Raw genomic sequence first — 19,101 nt, 5'->3', positions numbered from 1 at the left:
ACTGATGGTCGGACATTCTCCTTCAGGATTTTCTGCTACAGAGCAGAATTCAAGGTTCCATCAATTATGGCAAGTCATCCAGATCCTGAAGCAGCAAAGCAGCCCCAGACATCACACCATGTTTGACTGTTGGTATGATGCTCTTTTTTATGAAAGGTTTAGTTTTATGCCAGATGTAACGGGACTCAAACCTTCCAGAATGTTCAACTTTTGTCTCATCAGTCCACAGAATATTTTCCCAAAAGTCTTGGGGATCGTTAAAATGCTTTTTTGGCAAATTTGTGCTCTTTTTGGTCAGCAGTGGTTTTCTCCTTGGAACTCTCCCATGAATGGCATTTTTGCCCAGATTCTTTCTCATTGTTGAATCATGAACGCTGACCTGCGGTTCTTTTGATGAGTTGCTGATGCACTCTTGGAGTAATTTTGGTAGGTTGGCCGCTCCTGGGAAGGAGCAACACTGTTGCAAGTTTTCTCCATTTGTGGATAATGGCTCTCACCGTGGTTCACTGGAGTCTCAAAGCTTTAGAAATGACTTTGTAACCCCTTCCAGACTGATAGATGTCAGTGACTTTGTTTCTCAGCTGTTGATTTTCTCTTTCTTTCTTTCTTTCTTTCTTTCTTTCTTTCTTTCTTTCTTTCTTTCTTTCTTTCTTTCTTTCTTTCTTTCTTTCTTTCTTTCTTTCTTTCTTTCTTGTGGCATGATGTGTTAACTTTTTGATATCTTTTAAACTACTTCTCTTTGTCAAACAGGTTCTTATTTAAGTGATTTCTTGATTCAGCAGGTCTGGCAGTAATTAGGCCTGGGTTTGGCTAGTCAAACTGAACTCTTTCTAAAAAATGTGGTTAATTACAGTAAAGTCATGATTTAACGGGGGCAGGGGTGTGTGTGTGTTACTTTTTCACACAGGGTCAGGTAGGTTTGGAAAGTGTTTTCCCTTATTAAATGAAATCATTTTCCAAACTACATTTTGTATTTACTCATGTTATCTAATATTAAAATTTGTATTACTCCCGCTGACACCGCTAACTACTTTACTTAATTAGTCAAGTCAATTCAGTTCAATTCAGCTTTCTGTACCTCCAAATCACAACAGTCACTTCAAGGGGCTTTATACTCTAAGTTAATAAACAATATTCTAGAGAACAAGAGCTGACTCCATAAGCAATCCAAACTCTATACACTCCAATTACCAAGTTCAAAGCAGAAACAAACATAAAGAAAAGCCCATATCTCTCTGCATTGAGATTGTTTCCAATGATGATGAGCCTGATTGTAAGCACCTGGGGTACCAGAAGCTCAAAACAAGTCAATAGCAGAATAAGCTGTTTGGCATTGGAAGAGAAGACTTGCCAAGTTTTTCATGAGCACAACCTACATACTCAACTCTGCTGTTTAACCCACAAATGCATTTTATTTACAAATGTGGTGCCATTTAAGGGGAAATAAACAGGCTTTCCAATTCTATAAGAAGTAATAAAACAAAGAAATAACCAACCAACTTACTTTTTGTACCAAGTTTAGTTTTGTCTTCTGGACAGTTTCCCCCTTTCACAAAAACTGTACAGTTGGTACATTTTATTTTTAAATAACTAATTTATTTGGATATTGTACTGGCAAGGCTTAAAGTAGGGCTCATGGCTGCTGTGATAGACAGAACTGCTGAAACAGGCCCCTATACCACGCTGCTCTGCCTCACCACCACTAATTGGAGTCACTGGACAGGACCTCTTGACCATGTTTGTGGTCTTATTGGCTTTTGGAGCATTTTAATGGAATTATCTGACCAATGCTATGGTTTTTTGTGTGGTACAAAGTGAAATACTTGTATTTTATTAGTCTGTTACTTCAGCAATTCACAGATGTATGTGCCTGTGTATCCATACAGTTTATAGATGCAGCTAAGCTTCCTAATTAATTGATATTGTTAGGTCTGGCTTCATAAAGCAGCATAGCAGCAACCAGGACTTTGGCTTTGGCTTCAAAATCTGGAGTCCAGAAACAAACGGGTGATGTCACAGTAGCTACTCCATCTTTTACAGACAAACAGGAACACTGACAATCACCTGCTCCTCTGTATGAAGTGAAATAAGTGCAGGAACATTCCTGATGGCACTCAGAGACAGCAGATTAGCACGCCACTGCTCTGTTTCCTTGTGTGTAATCATCCTATATATTGCACAGTTCAACCTTCCCCTGCATGTCTGTGTTAATCTTAACTATTGACTCGCACTTCCCTGTTTTCATGAAAGAAATGGAACTGCATTCTTCTGATAACAAGAAGACTCTAAAAACCATTAATATTTGCAATGTGTTTAATGTCTTTATTTGATGTCACTGTAACTTTCACACTTTTTTTGTATGTTTTTTTGTAAGTATGTGTCTGTGTTTTGACTTATTTCCTTGGCTATTATTAACAAAATGACTGACAAGTCATTAACCAATGAGTGAGGGGTTTGATACCACCTCCATTTATAGTATGACCAAGATTTACAAAACAGACTTAATTTCTTATTCAGTATGACCCAAAACTAGAATCCATGAACTCAGCAGGCATTTTACAGAGGGAAAGTCAGAGGGCAGTTTTCCCATAGACGTCTATGGAGGTCTTTCTGTAACCACAGCTACTGCCGTCTAGTGGTCATCAGATAAAATATGCATTTAAGGCAAGTTTGAGAATAGCAGGATATTAAATACCAAAACAGAAAAAACACAAATGTATGGAAATAGATGCTGTACTACAGTAGTTGCCAAAGTCAAGAGCTCTGCAGCCCACTTAAAAAACAGAAAATCCCATATCCCAGCAGTATCACAAACTAATCATCTCCCATTACCAGGTTTAATTCACTTTTTATATAAAAAAAATGCATTATATAAATGTGCCACTATGCATACTTGTCAGTAATTTCAAACTGAATTTCTGTTACTACTGCGGCCCCATGTAGTACCTTTGCGGCCCATCAGGGGGGCGTGGCCCACACTTTGGGAACCACTGCTCTGCTACATTGTCAAATAAGAGGGGTAAAAATGAGGCCTTCTGAATAGCGAGTATGATGAAAAAAAATAGTCACTACTACTCAGTTTACAACTAAAATGCCATTGGCATTTGTGCATAGCAGCTATTTTTACATTATTTTGCGAAGCAAATTACTTAAACCATTTATTTCCACCCCAGGGCCACAAGCGTTTAAAATAGCTTCATTGCTTTTATAGCCAAACAGAAATAGTAACATGTTTATTATCTAGGACTCCCAGGTGGAAAAGCATGGCTTCTTATGGCTCTGTGAAAATAAGGGATTAACTTGGAGGAAGTTGCAACAGTTTTGTAAGAAATGCAGCTATGACCAGACTTTGGTTCACTCGTGCAAATCTGGATAAAAAAAAAAAATTACTATCCATACAGACAAAGGAGCTGCAGCGTCTCAGCCTGGAGGTTATTCAAAACTAACTGTAGTCACATAGAATTTATACATTAATGAAGTTAGGTAAACATCATATAATGATATGCAGCAATAGAACTGTGCATTTGTATTACATTATGCATTCAGTAGCCACTGCACTGGACATGTACTGCTTGTTAGCTACAGAGCACAACTGATGAAGCCTCTTTAAAGCCCAGCAGGCTCAAACTGCTACACTAGGATGTCTATGCCCTGCCACAGTTCCAGCCATAAGATGATTTGTTGACTCCAGTATGCCTGCTCACTAACTCAGCTAAATCCCAGTGTCTTCTTTCTCTGCTCTGTGGATTTTTGGGTGCATTCGTACTAAGTCCAGCTTATGAAAAATCGACAGAGTCACCTCTACAAAAGTGCCAGAGGGCTTTGTTGTGAAGTCGTATGAAGACTTTGTGAGTCTGCAGTGCAATGTTTTCACATGGAATACTCTTTAGGAACTAATCAGGCGATTCAGAACAAAAAAAAGTGGTTTTGTTGTGTCCATATTGCCTAAATAAAATACAAGCTCAGTGGCTATATAGAAACTGTAGTTTGAGATATATAAGTAATTTCTGTGTTCATATCTTTCCTTTACTGAAATTGTTATGTTTAAACAATAATCAAAAATCAAAATAAACAAAAATCTCATAAAAATGCAGCTACACGACTTCAGTGTTTGGTAAAGGGAACGGCAGACATGCATTTCGTTTTGTGAGCCATCCTCTTCTTCCTCCCTCCTCACTCTGTTTCTGCCCTCACTCATCTTCTCCTCGTCCTTTCCATCCAGTAATGTCTCCACATCTCTCCACAGGATTGAACACAGATGGCTTGAAGCTGATGAAAAGCGGCGTTGTGAGGCATCCCAAGTCTCCCGTGCGCTCCTGGAGTCTCTTTACATCTCACTGAACTCATACAGCTAACAGGCCCTGGCAGGCATCTGAATAAGAAGGAGGTGCAACCGAGCTCCCAGTTAGACTCTCTCTGTGATACCGTTGTAAACACTGGGGGCTTAATTGGGTGAGCGGCTGGTGAACAGCTTGATTTTCATCAGGCTTTTACTGGTGCTCCATGAGTTGGGATGAGGGAGCATGAACAGGGCCTCACATCCATCACAGGTGCGAGGACGGCATGAAGATTGGTCTGTGCAGCCTCAGCAAGTTGATTGTGAGGTAAGAGCTGGCTGTGCTGGTCACAGTCTTATGCTTAAGTAATTTTTCGGTTAGCTTTTGTGTGTGATCCTCCAGATTTTTTTAAAAAATTGGAAGATATACAGCAAAAAATGAGAATGGGAAAAACACTCAATCCTCATTAAAGCTTTCAGCACACTTGGACACTTGCAGTTAATGAATGAATGTATTAATTGGCCTGACTATTGTTTAATAAAACTGCTGTTCTTTTTTTGTTTTGATTAACAAGGTATGACCTGCACTTTTTCATATTTAAAATAAAGTCTAAAGAATTTAATATCTGCAACTCTTAAGCTACGCTTCAACCATCATCCCTCTAGACATGCCTGATATACAAAAGTAGTGCAGTTATTCCAGGTAAAATATTCTGCCTGACAGCTGGCCTACAGGAGAGGATTTAGGAAAAGAGTAAACCAAGAGAAAATTAATAAAAAAAATTTTTTTTTAAAAAGTTAAGGATAAGGCACACACTTTCTTTGTTCTAGATTTGATTTTATACATTCGGTTATAGACTGTTACCATCCTCCCCCTGCCTCCCCTCCTCTCCTATGAGGTTGCAGTATTTGATTTATAATTTAAATCAGTGGTCTCCAGCCTTTTTTTCAGCGTACCCCTGACAGCCATATCAGATGGGCTTGTGTAAGCCTTTATCATACCCTCGCAGACAGATGGAATTTTTTTTTGGAAAGGCTTGTTGTGTGGTATTTATCTGCAGAGAAACGTAGCTGCATGAAAATTCATGTGAGGCATGGTCGCTCATATTGTTGATATTAAAGCTTTAAAACTTCTTTTTTTAAACTACCATTTTGGAGTTTCAGAAGCAGGACATATACGACACATCCATATGCTATAATTTACAGTACAACTTTTAGTTTTCTTTGTTAGTTCTCAAGCAGTACTGATAATACCAAAGTAAACATATACTATACTCAAGGTAAGCAATATACCAGTTTGTAGTTCTAACTGCATATCTGACCCCAACTTTTAGTAGTTTTTAGTGAGGTGCAAAAGTCCATTACTGTGAACAGATGAACAAGTGAAGATGAATTTTTAAGCACACGGTGATCGATCATACTTTGGTCTTGTGTTGCAGCAAGTGTCAGGTGAAACATTTCAGTGGGAGAGGAAATAATGGGTTCAATCCAATACTGGAAAGTTCTGTAACAAGTATCGCAGCATCTTTTTTTTTTCTTTTCTTTTTTTTTTTTAATAAATAAATAAAAACAGGTTGGCTGATGTCATGAACCAGTGTGTGAAAGGTAAAAAGTTTTGCAGACCTAAATGCAGGACAGAAATAAACATTAAGCAAGCTTCAGAGAATCACAAAGTACAAAGTCAAGTCCAAAAATCTTAGCATTAACAGAGCACTTATCCAGGGAATCCAAATAGCCAGAACACACTAGGAGTACAACTCAGGAAACACAAGGACTGAGAGACAGGCAATTTAAACAAGATGTAATAAGGAAAAAGGAAACAGGTGGGATACAGAAAGATACAGAAACTCAAACTGGTAAAAAAATAAAAAAATAAAACAGGAAATAAGACAACTAAAAAACAAGATTAATTTGACACAGGGGAATGCTGAAAGACACACAACACAGAGATGCAACTAGAATAGAATGAAACTAAAAAGGGAAGTAACAAAAAAACAGAACAAAAAGGGCAGCATGGTGGCGTGGTGGTTAGCAGTGCTGCCTCACAGCTAGAAGGACATCTAGACGGTCTTGGTTCCAATCCACCTTGGCCCGGGCCTCTCTGTGTGGAGTTTGCATGTTCTCCCCATGTCTGTGTGGGTTTCCTCCCACTGTCCAAAGACGTGCAGTTACTGAGGTTAGGTTAATTGGTCACTCTAAATTGCCGATAGGTGTGAATGGTGTTCTGTCTCTCTGTGTTGCCACCCCCCGTGACCCTGAACAGGATAAGCGGAAAAGAATGGATGGATGGATGGATGGATGGATAAAAAAGGAAGTAACCAAAAACAACTTGAAAGTCACAATAACTAAAACTAAGAACAGAAAATTAAGGCAAAAAGATTAGAACAGACAAGATCTTTGTACTAAATACAAGAAACTCAATTAAAGCATCGATTCTATGAAAAGAAAAAGTGGAACCATCCATATAACTCCATACAAAAGAAAGCCAGAAATACAAGACACAGATAATACGCTCTATATATGAAACTGTAAAAGAAAGAAAGAACAAAATGCCACCATAAATAATTCTCAGAAACAAGCTGAATGATGAATTCACAAAAACTCAAAAGCCTTGGTCCCAGATTCAAGGACAGTGACAGCTGAAGGTTTTGCAATGCCTTCGAAGTCTGTAGTCCAGACCAGAACTCGTCAAAAGTCTGGAATCGACCTTAGAAGAGCATAAAAGATCTTTTATTTTAGGAAGAAGGATAAAAAGCCAACAAACAAGAAGTGAAAGACTTACGTGCTACAAAAAGTGTGACACCTGTCAGAGGGGGCGTTACTACTGCGAGTACTCCAGGCTGTCTGGATTTTTGTGTTCTTTCTGTTCTGTTACTTTGTATAATGATGTATATTATATGAAAAAAAATAGTACAGAAATCTGTCATCATTATCTTTATGCCTTTTGGAATTCAGGTCATCTTTTTCTTGCTGAAAAAGAGTCTTGGGGGGGGGGGGTATCCAAATATTATACAGAGAACTGTGGAGCCTTTGCATTTCCTGTTGCCTGTTATTGCAAGATTAGAATCTAACATTTAAAATATGTAGCCTAATTTGAAGACCAAACAAGTGTCTCCAAAAATATTTGGCTTTTGACCTCTTTATTAAAAAAGCAGTTTCCTCCAAGACTCCCTATTAAAAATAAAAAGTAAAAGTAAAATAAATAAAAAAGAGTATCTCATTAATCATTTTGTGACCCTTTAGATTTATTCTGCGACCACCTTTAGAAACACCTCAAACAGCTACAACAGCAGCATCACCTGCACACTGATGCATCAGCTAATAAACTGCTAACATGCATACACACGTACGACAAAAACCACATTACTCACATGGGGCAGCCATGCTTGATTAACCCATGTTTTGCTATTGCTCAAATATATTTACTTTTTGTACTCAGAGTATGTCAGTTTGCTTTTCTCCCCCCCGCTTTTATTTCCAGCAAAGACATGCTTTGCTATTTTCTCTTCATGATTTAAGGCCAAGTAGGAAATGGAGTTAGATTTTTGTAGTGCACCAGCAGGGATGCTTAATGCCCCCTTCATCATTTTAACTACACAGAAGTCCTCAGGAGCCGTTCAGATATGAGCGCTGAGACATGTGAAAGTGTCTCTCAGGGCTACAGTGACCCGAGGGATGAGCTCAGTAGAGAGTATGTCCTGTGCTTCATCACATCACCTAAAGGAAAAGCAATTCCACATGGACTAGACTTTGGATAGAGATTTTTATTATTATTACTGCAGAAAACAGTTCAAATATGTGTTTTTGTCTGTGCATTTATAAGGGCATAAGATCGCTACACCACTCACTATTTAAGAGTAGATTTCAGCCTTAATTTAGTGCACACAGGGCGCCTGGGTGGCTTAGTGGTGAAGCCGGCGACCACATAGACACGCCGCGTTGCGGTGCGGGCGGCGCGGGTTCGCGTCCCGGCCCATCGCCAATTTGCCCGCGTATCTTTCCCCCATTTCCTGTCACTCTCCACTGTAGACAAAAGCTGCTGTGGCCAAAAAAAAAAATTTAGTGCACACATGCATTAAATTAAAGTGTAGCAAATGGTAATTACACTGTAATTGCATTTCAGTAAGGCTGTTGCTACTTGTTTTTGTAGTTAATAGTAAGTAATAAACACAGGATGTCAGAAATGCTTGGAAACAAAATCTCACTAAAATAAAATATGATCATCATCCAACCTTCGGTTACTCAGACTGAAACGCACACAATCAGACAAGTTAAAGTTTGTGACAAGAAATTTCCATAGGCTCCCTCAAGGCTGAATCTTCTTGTTTTAAACCCCGCTGGTTAAACACGAGCACATGCTGATTAGCCAGCAACCACAACAGAAAATGTTAAAAGACAGATTTACCACACCAGCATATTCGCCTTACTTATAGAACGTGCTCAGAGTGATTTTGATTGGAGTCTGAATAGTTGATTAACGGCGATTACATGGGAGAGTGATGGAATAAGATACAGATATTCACAAAATGAGAAAATGAGACACCGTGGAGGGATTAATGCAAGAAAAAATATTCAATTACCATCACACTGATATAAATTGAGGTTGAACTGTTAAGTGTTTTTGAGTTTTAAAAGGAATTTTTTAAAAAAAAGTGTCTTTTTCTTCCCGCTGCAGGTTCAACATTTTCTAATTGAATTTGTTTGCTGTGTCAAAATGTTCTCGTGGCTACATATTAGAAATTAAACGTGCTTTAGTCAGGCTGTTATCAGTTTCACTTACAGTAAACAGTTATGAAACAACACAAAGGCTCTGTCATCTGATGTGCACACACATACACAGAGACAAACCTAACAAACCAAACACACACATAAAAAAAAAAGAAGGGAACTGTATTTATATTTCTTGTTATCTCATGACCACATATGGTTCCCTACACAGCTTATGTCTGTCTCAAGACTGTCTATCAGGCATTTTTATTTGTCAAAAACAAGTCAAGTCTGTCTGGAAGAGATAAAGGCACAGCAATTTTTATGTAGCCTTAATGGGCTTTAAAGCAATAGTTCTGGGAAAATAGAGTACTGTGCAAAAGTCTTGAGCTGCCCCTCGTTTCTTCCTGTTTTGCTGAGAAAATGGGAAAAATGTGCAGCGATTTATTGAAGTTTACATGGAAATACAACATGTAAGGCAAAAATATCTACCATTCTAATGAGCATGAAAGTCAATATTTGATATGACCAACTTTATTCTTCAACGCAGCCTGAACTCAATCAGGCTGGCTCAGGCTTTCTTGTGACTCCTTAAGTAATTTTCAGTAATCTTTGTTGATCCTGCACTGCTTCAATAATGTTGAGGTCCAGGCTCAGGGCAGGCCAATCTATAACTGATAGTGTATGACACTATTTTGTTTCTGGGGGTCAAACTTCTGTTATAGTAAAGTCAGTGAACAAATGTGAAGTTTGATGGTTCTAGCTTGAACAGTACGCGTATGAATTTGAACCTCCTAGGTGAGATTGTTCTTGAGTTATTGCATTCACAAGACTTTTAGAAAACTTGACCTTTGACCTTTACCTTTAGGACAAGGTCACTGAGATTCAAACTTGCCCTGAGATTTTTTGTAGATGCATCTATGGTGTGAATTTGAACACCCTAGGTCACAATGTTCTTGAGTTATGGCCAACGGTAAAGTTTTTGTGGAACAGACACCACCGATGCCAAGGCTGTGACGATAGCACGACTTTTTCTTTGAAACAGCTGAGTTAAAAATGACAAGGACGCCTGGCTGCTTGGAAGCAAAGTATAAAGGAAAGAGGGGTGGCTCAAGATTTTTCCACAGTACTTTTTACAGTATGGAAATAGGGAAGAACATCTACCTTGCCTCTGTATGAATAACTTCTGTCTGTCTTCTTCTGCAAATTTTTTTTATGAGTCATTTACACTCCGGGCATTTGTAAGCTGTTGTTTAACACGTGTGACTTTATTTTCACACAGTGCCTCTCGTTGCTTCTTCTGTATTTGGAAATGCTGGAAGAGGAACTTAGAAAGTCCCCACTGATTATAATTAAGTGGTCTGGAAAAACACTTCCTTTACTGTAAGCTGACAACATTACCCTTTATTTATTTAAGCAGCAGAACAGGCAGAACATTTCTTTTTCACAAGCCAAGAAAGAGATGTTTGACATCCCTAGTCCCAAACCAGAGCGTGAATCATGTGAGAACTATGCTCAGATTATTACAAAAATAGATGTTAAAATAGCATAATGACATCATAGCTGGATTTTGCATTTATGTGCCCTTGTAAAAGCCCAAAGTTTATATGCCAACCAATCGCTATTGAAAGATTACTTTCTGTGAGAGCAAGAGGCAATTCCTTATATAGACAAAATCATTTCTTTCTCTGTCTTGCTCTCTGCCCGTTGTCACAGCACTGGCCTCAGACATTTTACAGGACTGGATTCTAGCTCAGGTTTTCCTCTAGGGAAACTGGATTTATTAGCAGGCTATTTCTGGACACTTGTCAGATTTGTCTACAACAGCCCTTTAGTCACTTTTCATTAGCACTCACATTCAGGAACTCTCACAGTGCACAGGATAGGGTTCATACTCATGTTTCAGTGTATGCTGGCAGAACCAGCAGGTTGTGGTGATTGGTAATGCCCTTTTGCACAGTCCACTGATTCCAGGAGGCTTTACTTAATGCTGCTGGTAATGTCACAGTCACTTTTTTTGCCATCATGATTGTATGACCAGTGATCCAGCATGAGCTCAGTGGTCTTTCCTGCAATTTGTTCAGCTACAGACCTGAGTGGGATAAAGGGATATATTGTTGGAGCCTTTCTTCATAGGTGAGCTCCACTGTGAGCAGTTTCTATAAACCAGATGGGAGCTGCACCCTTCGTAGCTCAGGGTCAAGGAAGTATAAATGCGGAGTGAGATTTCCATAGAGGAAATGGGACATATATAAGGGTCACTGCAGTGTAAGATAAACATGAGGAAAGAAAGAATGAAGGAAAGACAGTCTGAGTTTTGTTAAGAGCAAAACACAGACTCTATCAAGGACGGGTTTATAGTTTTATATAGTTTTATATATAAACCCTATATATATATATATATATATATATATATATATATATATATATATATATATATATATAAAATCAAATAAAAAACATCCCTCACAACAATTTCTTCAATATCCACTGCTCATTTGTGATGATACTGAAGCCTGCTGTTTTTCCATTACTTGAAAAGGCAAATTGTAACATCCAACACCTTTCAGAGTGATTCTTGTGTTGTCTCAAGGTTGAGAAGCAGATCAAAAACACACGTAAAATCTAGGTTAAGACAACCCTGCAGGTTTAAAAGTGTGCCCGTGCAAAAAGTAGATCTAAGCAGCGAAAAGGCGGCTCCAGCATGCAGGTGTTTGAAGCAGCAATCAAAAGCAGGAAATGGAATACACAGAGAAATCATTTTCATACAAACTACTGTAAAGAAGGATTTCCATCAAGAGAAGTGCCGCTGCACACAGGTCATTAATCAACACTTGCTTGAGGTGACTGGTCACTGTATTGCCTTAACAGCAGCCGGGATATAGTCTCACTGTGTAGCACCGCATGCCCTGGCAATCAGACAGCACCCTCTGTGTGCGTGTGTGTCTGTGTGTGAGAACGGCTGGTTGCTATTTATCTGAAATGGCTCAGACACACCTGCAGACATGGTGAGGCTTGTCTCATCAGTTTTCATGTAACCATGCCCCAAAGCTACAAAAGAGCCCACTTGCTTGTTCAGGCAGTCAGAAGCCCGTCAGGAGGTATGATTTTTTTTTTGTTGTTGAAATTATCAGATGAAATCTTGCCATCTACATAGCAGCAGTGGATAACTAAACAACAGCAGCGGTGATCTAATCCTTTTTCACATAAAGGATACAGACTTTTTTTTTTGTACTTCACTGTCTGCTGTGTATATTTGATTTTTTGATTTCTTCTCACCAATTGCAGAAAAAAACAAAACAAAAATAAGGCAGTAAAATTTGTAGTGGTTATGACCAGGTAGGCACACATTAGACACTCCTTGAGTTTATTCTTTATACACACAAGCACACATCATAACGTATATGAATGCATGCAGCACACAGATTGTGTGTCAGTGCGCTTTAACTAATAAAACACCCCTCTGATGAGAAGAGTGGACAGACTATTTAATGTCAACTGAGCCTCTCCCCCTCTTTTTTTCTTGATTTTTACGTGAATAAAAATCCTCTTTTGCTTGACTGAACTGAAAGGGGATTGACCACAACGCCACAGGCAGTGTGTGTGTGTTTTTGCACTTTACATGACCTCGTTCTCATATATTACATATCTTGCTCATACCTCTGTCTCTCACTTGGTAGTATTTACTGCACACACAAACACACACTTGTGTAGTTTTTTTGTTCCCCTTTTTAATTCCTGTTTTGGGGCCCTGACATGGGTGGAGCAGCGTTTGTTCAAGCAGTGGTTCAGGGTTATTATGCAAAAATGTTTCAACCTTGCGCCCGACTTCTGCTGATGTTGCAAGGGTTTTGGATGAGTGCATGCAGGGAAGCCTTTCTGTGGCGATTTTGCTTTTAAGGCAGCATTCCTGTGACTTCATATCACATTTTCTGACTTAGTTTATCTGACTTTCCGTCTGTTTGCCTGTCGTCATTTAGTGCGGGTAAAGTAAAGCAACCACAAGACTCCAGCGCAGCGTGCAGGAAACACAGACGGAGACAGAGGGCCCATTCTTACACGAAGTGGGCAGGGTGCAGTGACGTTCTGACCAAAACACACACACTCACAGAGAGGAGGAGGAGGAGGAGGAGGAAGAAAAGGAGGAGGATGGGAAACAAGGGTAGAGAGGGAAATAGGAACAGAAAGTGAAGACTTGTCAAGATGTCTGGGTGACGGGGACCAGAACAGAGCTGAAGCCAGATGCCAAAACAGAAACAACAGAAGTTTGAGCAGCTGACTGGATTAGACGAGAACTGAAGGGAAGGGAGACCTGACCTGCTACTTCACAAGTGCCTGCGGGGTAAGATGCCGCTTTCAAAGAGATCTTAAGTGCCAGTGAATACTTTGATACTGCTGTGGCTTAAGCTGGTGATTTTTGTCGTTGTTTGATTCCAGGAGAACTCGGGTAAAATTACTGCTTTTGTGGCAACCATCATCTAAAAAAAAAAAAAAGGCTTGTTTTGGGTGTGATTAGATTTCACTGGATGCTCGACAAAGCTTCCTGCCTTTAAGTGCTCCAAAGCATCTGTAATTCACTACTTTGGAAACTTTCACTCTGTCCTCTGTCCTAACTTACTGATGATGATTTGTCACTCCAGCTCACTTTCCTTCTGTCCTTGCTGTCAGTACGACCTCCAATTTGTTCATTTCATTCCAGTTAGGACTGACTTGACACACGTCTGACATGTCGTGTGCTTGTAGAGTACATTTGCTTTTGCTCACTGTGGAACAAGCATATCGGCAGGCCTGTTGCTGCGACAGCGAAACCTCTGCTCTTTGAGATCAAACACACCTCATATTATCTGAAAAAAAACAAAAACAAAATAGAAACTTGCTGGTTGTTGACTCAGGTCAAACCAAGCACATCCAAGTGCTGTGAATTAATGCTGACTGATGAGCAATCTGCTCGGACTCTGTGCTCAGGGCAAGTCATTAAAGATTCCTGCCTCGCCTTCTGTCGCAACTTTGTCTTTTAGGTCACGCATGTTCCTTAAAAAGCAGCAGAGGCTAACTGAGTGCAGTCATAACATTTTTTCTCAGCCCCTTCCTGGCTTTGTGTGCCCCAGAAATGGCCTTTTCCTGTATATGAATGGCTCAAGGAGAAGACAAAGTCATGAGAGAGTGAAACAGCCAGTGAGAGTCTCAGAAAGAATGCTTACAGGCTGAAGTCTCATTTCAAAGGTTTTTAGTAAAATATAACCATATTCTATTTACCATAGGACCCTTTCTGCTTCGCCATTAAATTAGAAACAAACATCAGCTCACACGTATGCTGTTGATAGCGTGAATGCAGTAATGTCACAGTGATGCAAATGGCCTGCTGAGAAAAAAAAAAAAAAAGCAGAAATCAGATTGTTTACCTCTCTAAATGGATTAATCCACTGAGCATGTTGATGAAATTACAGTCAGATCATAACATAAGATTATATTTCTTGTGCCAGTGTTTAAACTATAGTTGGCCCTTGTATAAACACATCTCAAAGTGAGTTCTTTGTTCCCGGCCAGAGGCTATAATTATCATAACACTCAGTGACTTGTCCATTCCATTTAATGACTTTCCTACTGATTCATTGTGAGTCACTTCTATCACACAGCTAGATCACACCTCTGTGCTTCACTCACGATCCTTGTCCCTCTCCGATAAACTTATTGCTCAGTGGCTCTGGCTCACCGTGTTGGCAGTGTTTTCATAATGGCAGGAAGATCAGAGTGCGCGCAGAGGTGCTGCAGCTCGGCCAAGCTCATCATGACAACATGTACCTGCAGCTAATAATCAGGAACGATGTGGCAGCGACACCATCGCTCTCAAGAGTGTGCACAGTTTTCCATGTCGCCCGTAGACAGGCTTTCTTCCAAACGTGGTGCACATTTTTCAAGTAATGCACATTCCTATCCACAGTGTTGGAGGTGAATATGTGGTGGCGTTATTAAACCATCGCAGCAGAACAAGATAACAAACCGTACTTCCCTTGTTTTTCTTCTCATCAGCGAAGCAGAGTGACACGTTTTAATCCATTAATATGCCAACTTTTTCCATTTGTTTTTACTTAAACTTGACCTTTATTGACCTTGTTTGCCTTCACTTTTTTATGAGCACACTGAAACTGTGACGTATCTTTTTATTACTAAATCAAGTCAAATAAAAGTATCTAATCACCACACAACAAAACAAAGCAAAATAAGCACAGTTTCAGATGCAGTGGTTTAGATCAGTTCTATTTTCTGCAATGGGGTTGCTCTTTCTGATCTCTCACTTAAACATTTCAGGTGTTACTTAGCTTTAAGTGCTTAGCTTCCTGTTGAGCAAATGAACAGGAGGGAAGTTAGCGGGCTGTCTGTGGGTAAACTAATTTCACACATGAGGCACAACGCACAGTGAAAGCCGTGCCTATTTGCTCTCCACTTGCAGGTGCATCTTCATCTCTCGTTCTCTGCATACGAAGCAACCAAATGTGAGATGAAAATCTTTTTCCTTCCTGCGTCTAGAATACAAAGCGTCTCTGTAGCTGAAAGAGTGCACTTGAGTCAAATGGTGTTTGAAAAACTATAGTTGGTTAGCTTCATTTAAATAAAGCTGTTGCCTCAAGGCCTCAGGCTTAATCAAATAGCTTTTTACGCTCATATTATGGAACAATATGACTTTTATTTCCTTATAGGACTGACAATTGAAGAGCTGTTATGAGGTGGTTTTATTTGAGGCCAGCATAAAATTGTTAAATTCAGACATTTAGGAATACTTAGGACAGATTCCTTCCAGCTCTTGCATTGGGATCCATTAGGGCTGTATATTCATGAGCCTCCTGTAGCAGGTCTTTCTCTGGCCTACCTCCCTCCCTTTTTTTTTTTTTTTTTCTCTGACACTGTCACGTTCTCCATCTCAGTGGGATTCTTAGGAAGATTGGTTACCTCTGTCTCGGTCTCGCCTTCCCTCAGACACAATCTGCCTCCATTTCTTCCACTCCTTACTCTCTCTCTCTCTGCCGCTGTCTTCCTCAGTGGGACTCTTAGAAAGAGAGCTGCCCTGAATCCTGAATGACTCCTCTGCAATATTAATGAAGGGAAAGCTGAAAAAAATCAGAAGCTGACATTGACAAGATGTGTGTGGGGGGTGGGGTGGGTGGGTGATAGGGGGCGCTGGGGGTGGGTTAGGGGGTGGGTTGCAGGAGTAGAGATGTTAAAGACAGAGGCAGAAAGATGGATTGGAAGGCAGGGAAAGAGAATGAGAGAGGTTGATGAGCTGTCTGCCTGAAACCAAATTTCTGTTCATGTTAACCTTCTTTTCTTCTGGTTTCTCAGATACACCCACATTAAGCCACTTCTCTACATCTTGACTGACTGAAAGTAAAAGGGGAGGAGGACAACAGGAAACTCAAGAAAACAATCAGTGGAATGTCGACCTGGATAAACAGACTTCCGTTTTCCTCGAGATCAGAATCCTCACAGTGAAAGCCTTCTTCTAAACGAGCGACCTCTTGGCCGTGTGGATTTGTTTAAATGTGCTTTGGCCTTCTCCGAAGGAGCAGAGGGCATCTGTGACGTTTGCCTCTGGTATTTCCATTTAACACAGACAGTACAGCCCTCATCAGATAGATCGGAGTCTCAGGGAAACTACTTCATTTCAGGCTCTTCAGTTTTTTTAACTGAAGTCCAGTCACCCAAAGGACTCAAAGGGACATCTTCATCATTTTAGTATCCCCAGCATCCTATTATGCACATTTGCTGTCTTATAACTCTTTCAACTATTCAAAGGATTTAACAAAACTTTTACAACAGTGAGATAGTCTCATTTAAAGGACTCACACCCCCGCATCCTAAAGCCATGGATTGGAAAACGGACAGCATCCAGGATTTTTTCAACCATCTGTGGCGCTTCGCTGCAGAAAAACACAACCAGGGGGCCTATAACACAATCTGCCTGGTGGTCCTGCTGATGCTTCCCCTGCTTGTCCTCCTCACAACAGTGCTGGTGTGCTGCCACTGCTGCTGCTGTCGTCATGCCAACAGCTGCTGTTGTTGCTGTTGCTGTGACGATGCCCTATCATCTTCAAGGTCAGAAACAAAGAAGAAAAAAAATTCGGCCAATACTGAAGACTTGTGGATCTCGGTCAAGCCGGGACCGATGACACCGGACAGGGTCGCTCTGGCCATGGAGTAGAAATCCCTTCTTTATTCTGAGAATGTTGATAAGTCTGAGGAGTGGAGCTGATGGAGCATCCCAAAAGCATGAACCGGGAATGCTCTTGGACTCAGAGGTGGCTGGTGATATTTGAACTAAAAAAGAAGAACTTCACATTGTAGCGGGCACAGATGTGGTTGAAATATGTAAACAGTGTGTATACTGTTGTCACTTTGCATTCATAAGTTGTTGTGTGGTGGTTTTATGACAATGTTTACAGCATTTTTATGAGCATTTTTTTTAGTGTCTGGTACATAAAGGAAGAAATATGAAGACAGTAGCACATATATAACTGCAAGTGTGTGTGTGCGTGTGTGTGTGTGTGTGTGAAAGAGAAGAACAGTGTTATTGAGAGCACTTTGTTCTTAGAGCTCCCATGTGAAATTCTGTGCGTGTGTATTTGGGAGAGTGAGCCAATTTAAGGTCTGCCCAGTGCTCAGAAAGCTGCATTACTCACATTCAGGCTGCAATGCAGACTGTGATTGACTCTCAATTTCTGAATCAAAAGGCACTGACATCTAAAAAGCTGAACCGACAGCCTACAGAAAGAAGCTTCCTTCCGACATTCCCCCCCCCCCCCCTTTTCATTAAGATGTTGTAGGATTGTTCACAGGAGTGGAATTTCACCTTTAGTGTGTTTTTAGAGACAGATGCACTATCCATCCATCCATCCATCCATCCATCCATCCACTTCCGCTTATCCTGTTCAGGGTCGCGGGGCAATTGCACTATTCAGGGTCGAATAAAAAAAAAAAGCATAATTTAGGAAAAATAAAGCAAGAAACAGGCAAACTAATGACACTGGAAATGTTTAGTAGACACCCATACCTACAGAAGAGTCTGGGATGATTCATGGTCATGTATTTATTGAAATTTTAGACATTTGTTCCTCTAAAATGTATGAATATGACTTAAAGAAATGGTTTCATACATTTTCCAAAAATGCCAGAAGAAGAGAAACTGAAACAATCAAATGATTTCGGCTTCAAGTGGATTGTGCCTGAAGGCGCCTTGTTTTGAAAGTTTATGACATCTCAAGGCCCAATTAAGCAGAAGCATCTCAGCACTATCATCATCTTTATGCATTAGCCTATTTTGGCACTAAGTTGATCTTCTTGTTCAAGTGCTGCTGGGAAAACCGGCCCCACTCATTTCATTACGGCTCAGACAGATACGTCCCCAAGTGGAATATTTGGATTTGTCTCTTCTGGTTCATGTTCACAGTGAGAAACTGCGTGTCATCATGCAGGCAGTGCATGATGACTAATAAGTACAAGACTGAGAAGTTTAACAAGTCGCCGCCATGTTTGGGGGTTTGCCGAGCACGCCACTGTGGTTTGTGTTTTTCAGAGGGAAATTTACAGTCAATTTACGGTATTTACTTGCTATTAAATGCTGACTGTGGCAGGCTTTTTACAACATAATAAAAATGTATAATGATGTCAAAGAATGGGCGGAAAAAAGTTAAAGGAATAGTTTGACATTTTGTGAGCTATTCTTATTGCATTTGCTTTCTTGGTGAGAATTACCTCATTCAGTTTCATGTCTGCATGCTAAACTTGCACTGGCAGCCAGCACCTGATTACTGTTTCTTAATATAAAGACACAAAAAGAGAAAACAGCTTGCCTGGCTTGTCGCAAAGGTAACAAAATAATTAGTAACATAACAGTCATACAGAAATGTGCAGGTTTCCGGTTTTGTTCTGTGGACTTTTTTTTAGGTAGAAGGTGCTTTTTGTGACCTTTCGTCACCACTTAAGTAGTTATTTCCTGTTTTCCAACTTTTGCTAAGCTCAGCTAGTACTTTAAACTGAAAAGGGATTAAAGGTTAATCTAAAGTTATCTGCTTAGATACTGGCATACGAGTCAGACATGCAGCAAGAGCCAAAAACAAAAATAA

At 40.1% G+C, this 19,101-nt stretch overlaps 1 protein-coding gene across 2 annotated transcripts; it reads left to right on the top strand.

Moving 5' to 3' along the window:
* The first annotated feature begins 4,364 nt into the window (after nucleotides 1–4,364).
* On the top strand, nucleotides 4,365–17,474 carry kiaa0040 (KIAA0040 ortholog). 2 transcript variants are annotated; one of them, XM_030752194.1, is made up of 2 exons: nucleotides 4,365–4,604; nucleotides 16,322–17,474. In XM_030752194.1, the coding sequence occupies exon 2, from the start codon at nucleotides 16,845–16,847 to the stop codon at nucleotides 17,178–17,180; it is 336 nt and encodes a 111-aa protein (XP_030608054.1). In that variant the 5' UTR covers nucleotides 4,365–4,604; nucleotides 16,322–16,844; the 3' UTR covers nucleotides 17,181–17,474. The 2 variants fall into 2 exon arrangements, with proteins under 2 accessions (XP_030608054.1, XP_030608053.1); XM_030752193.1 differs by lacking the exon at nucleotides 4,365–4,604 and adding an exon at nucleotides 13,155–13,325.
* Nucleotides 17,475–19,101: the final 1,627 nt, after the last annotated feature.

Source organism: Archocentrus centrarchus, chromosome 17 (assembly GCF_007364275.1).
Source record: "Archocentrus centrarchus isolate MPI-CPG fArcCen1 chromosome 17, fArcCen1, whole genome shotgun sequence".
NCBI classification, from domain to species: domain Eukaryota; kingdom Metazoa; phylum Chordata; class Actinopteri; order Cichliformes; family Cichlidae; genus Archocentrus; species Archocentrus centrarchus.
Note: the sequence above shows the minus strand (reverse complement) of the source record. Positions and strands in the feature narration are given on the sequence as shown.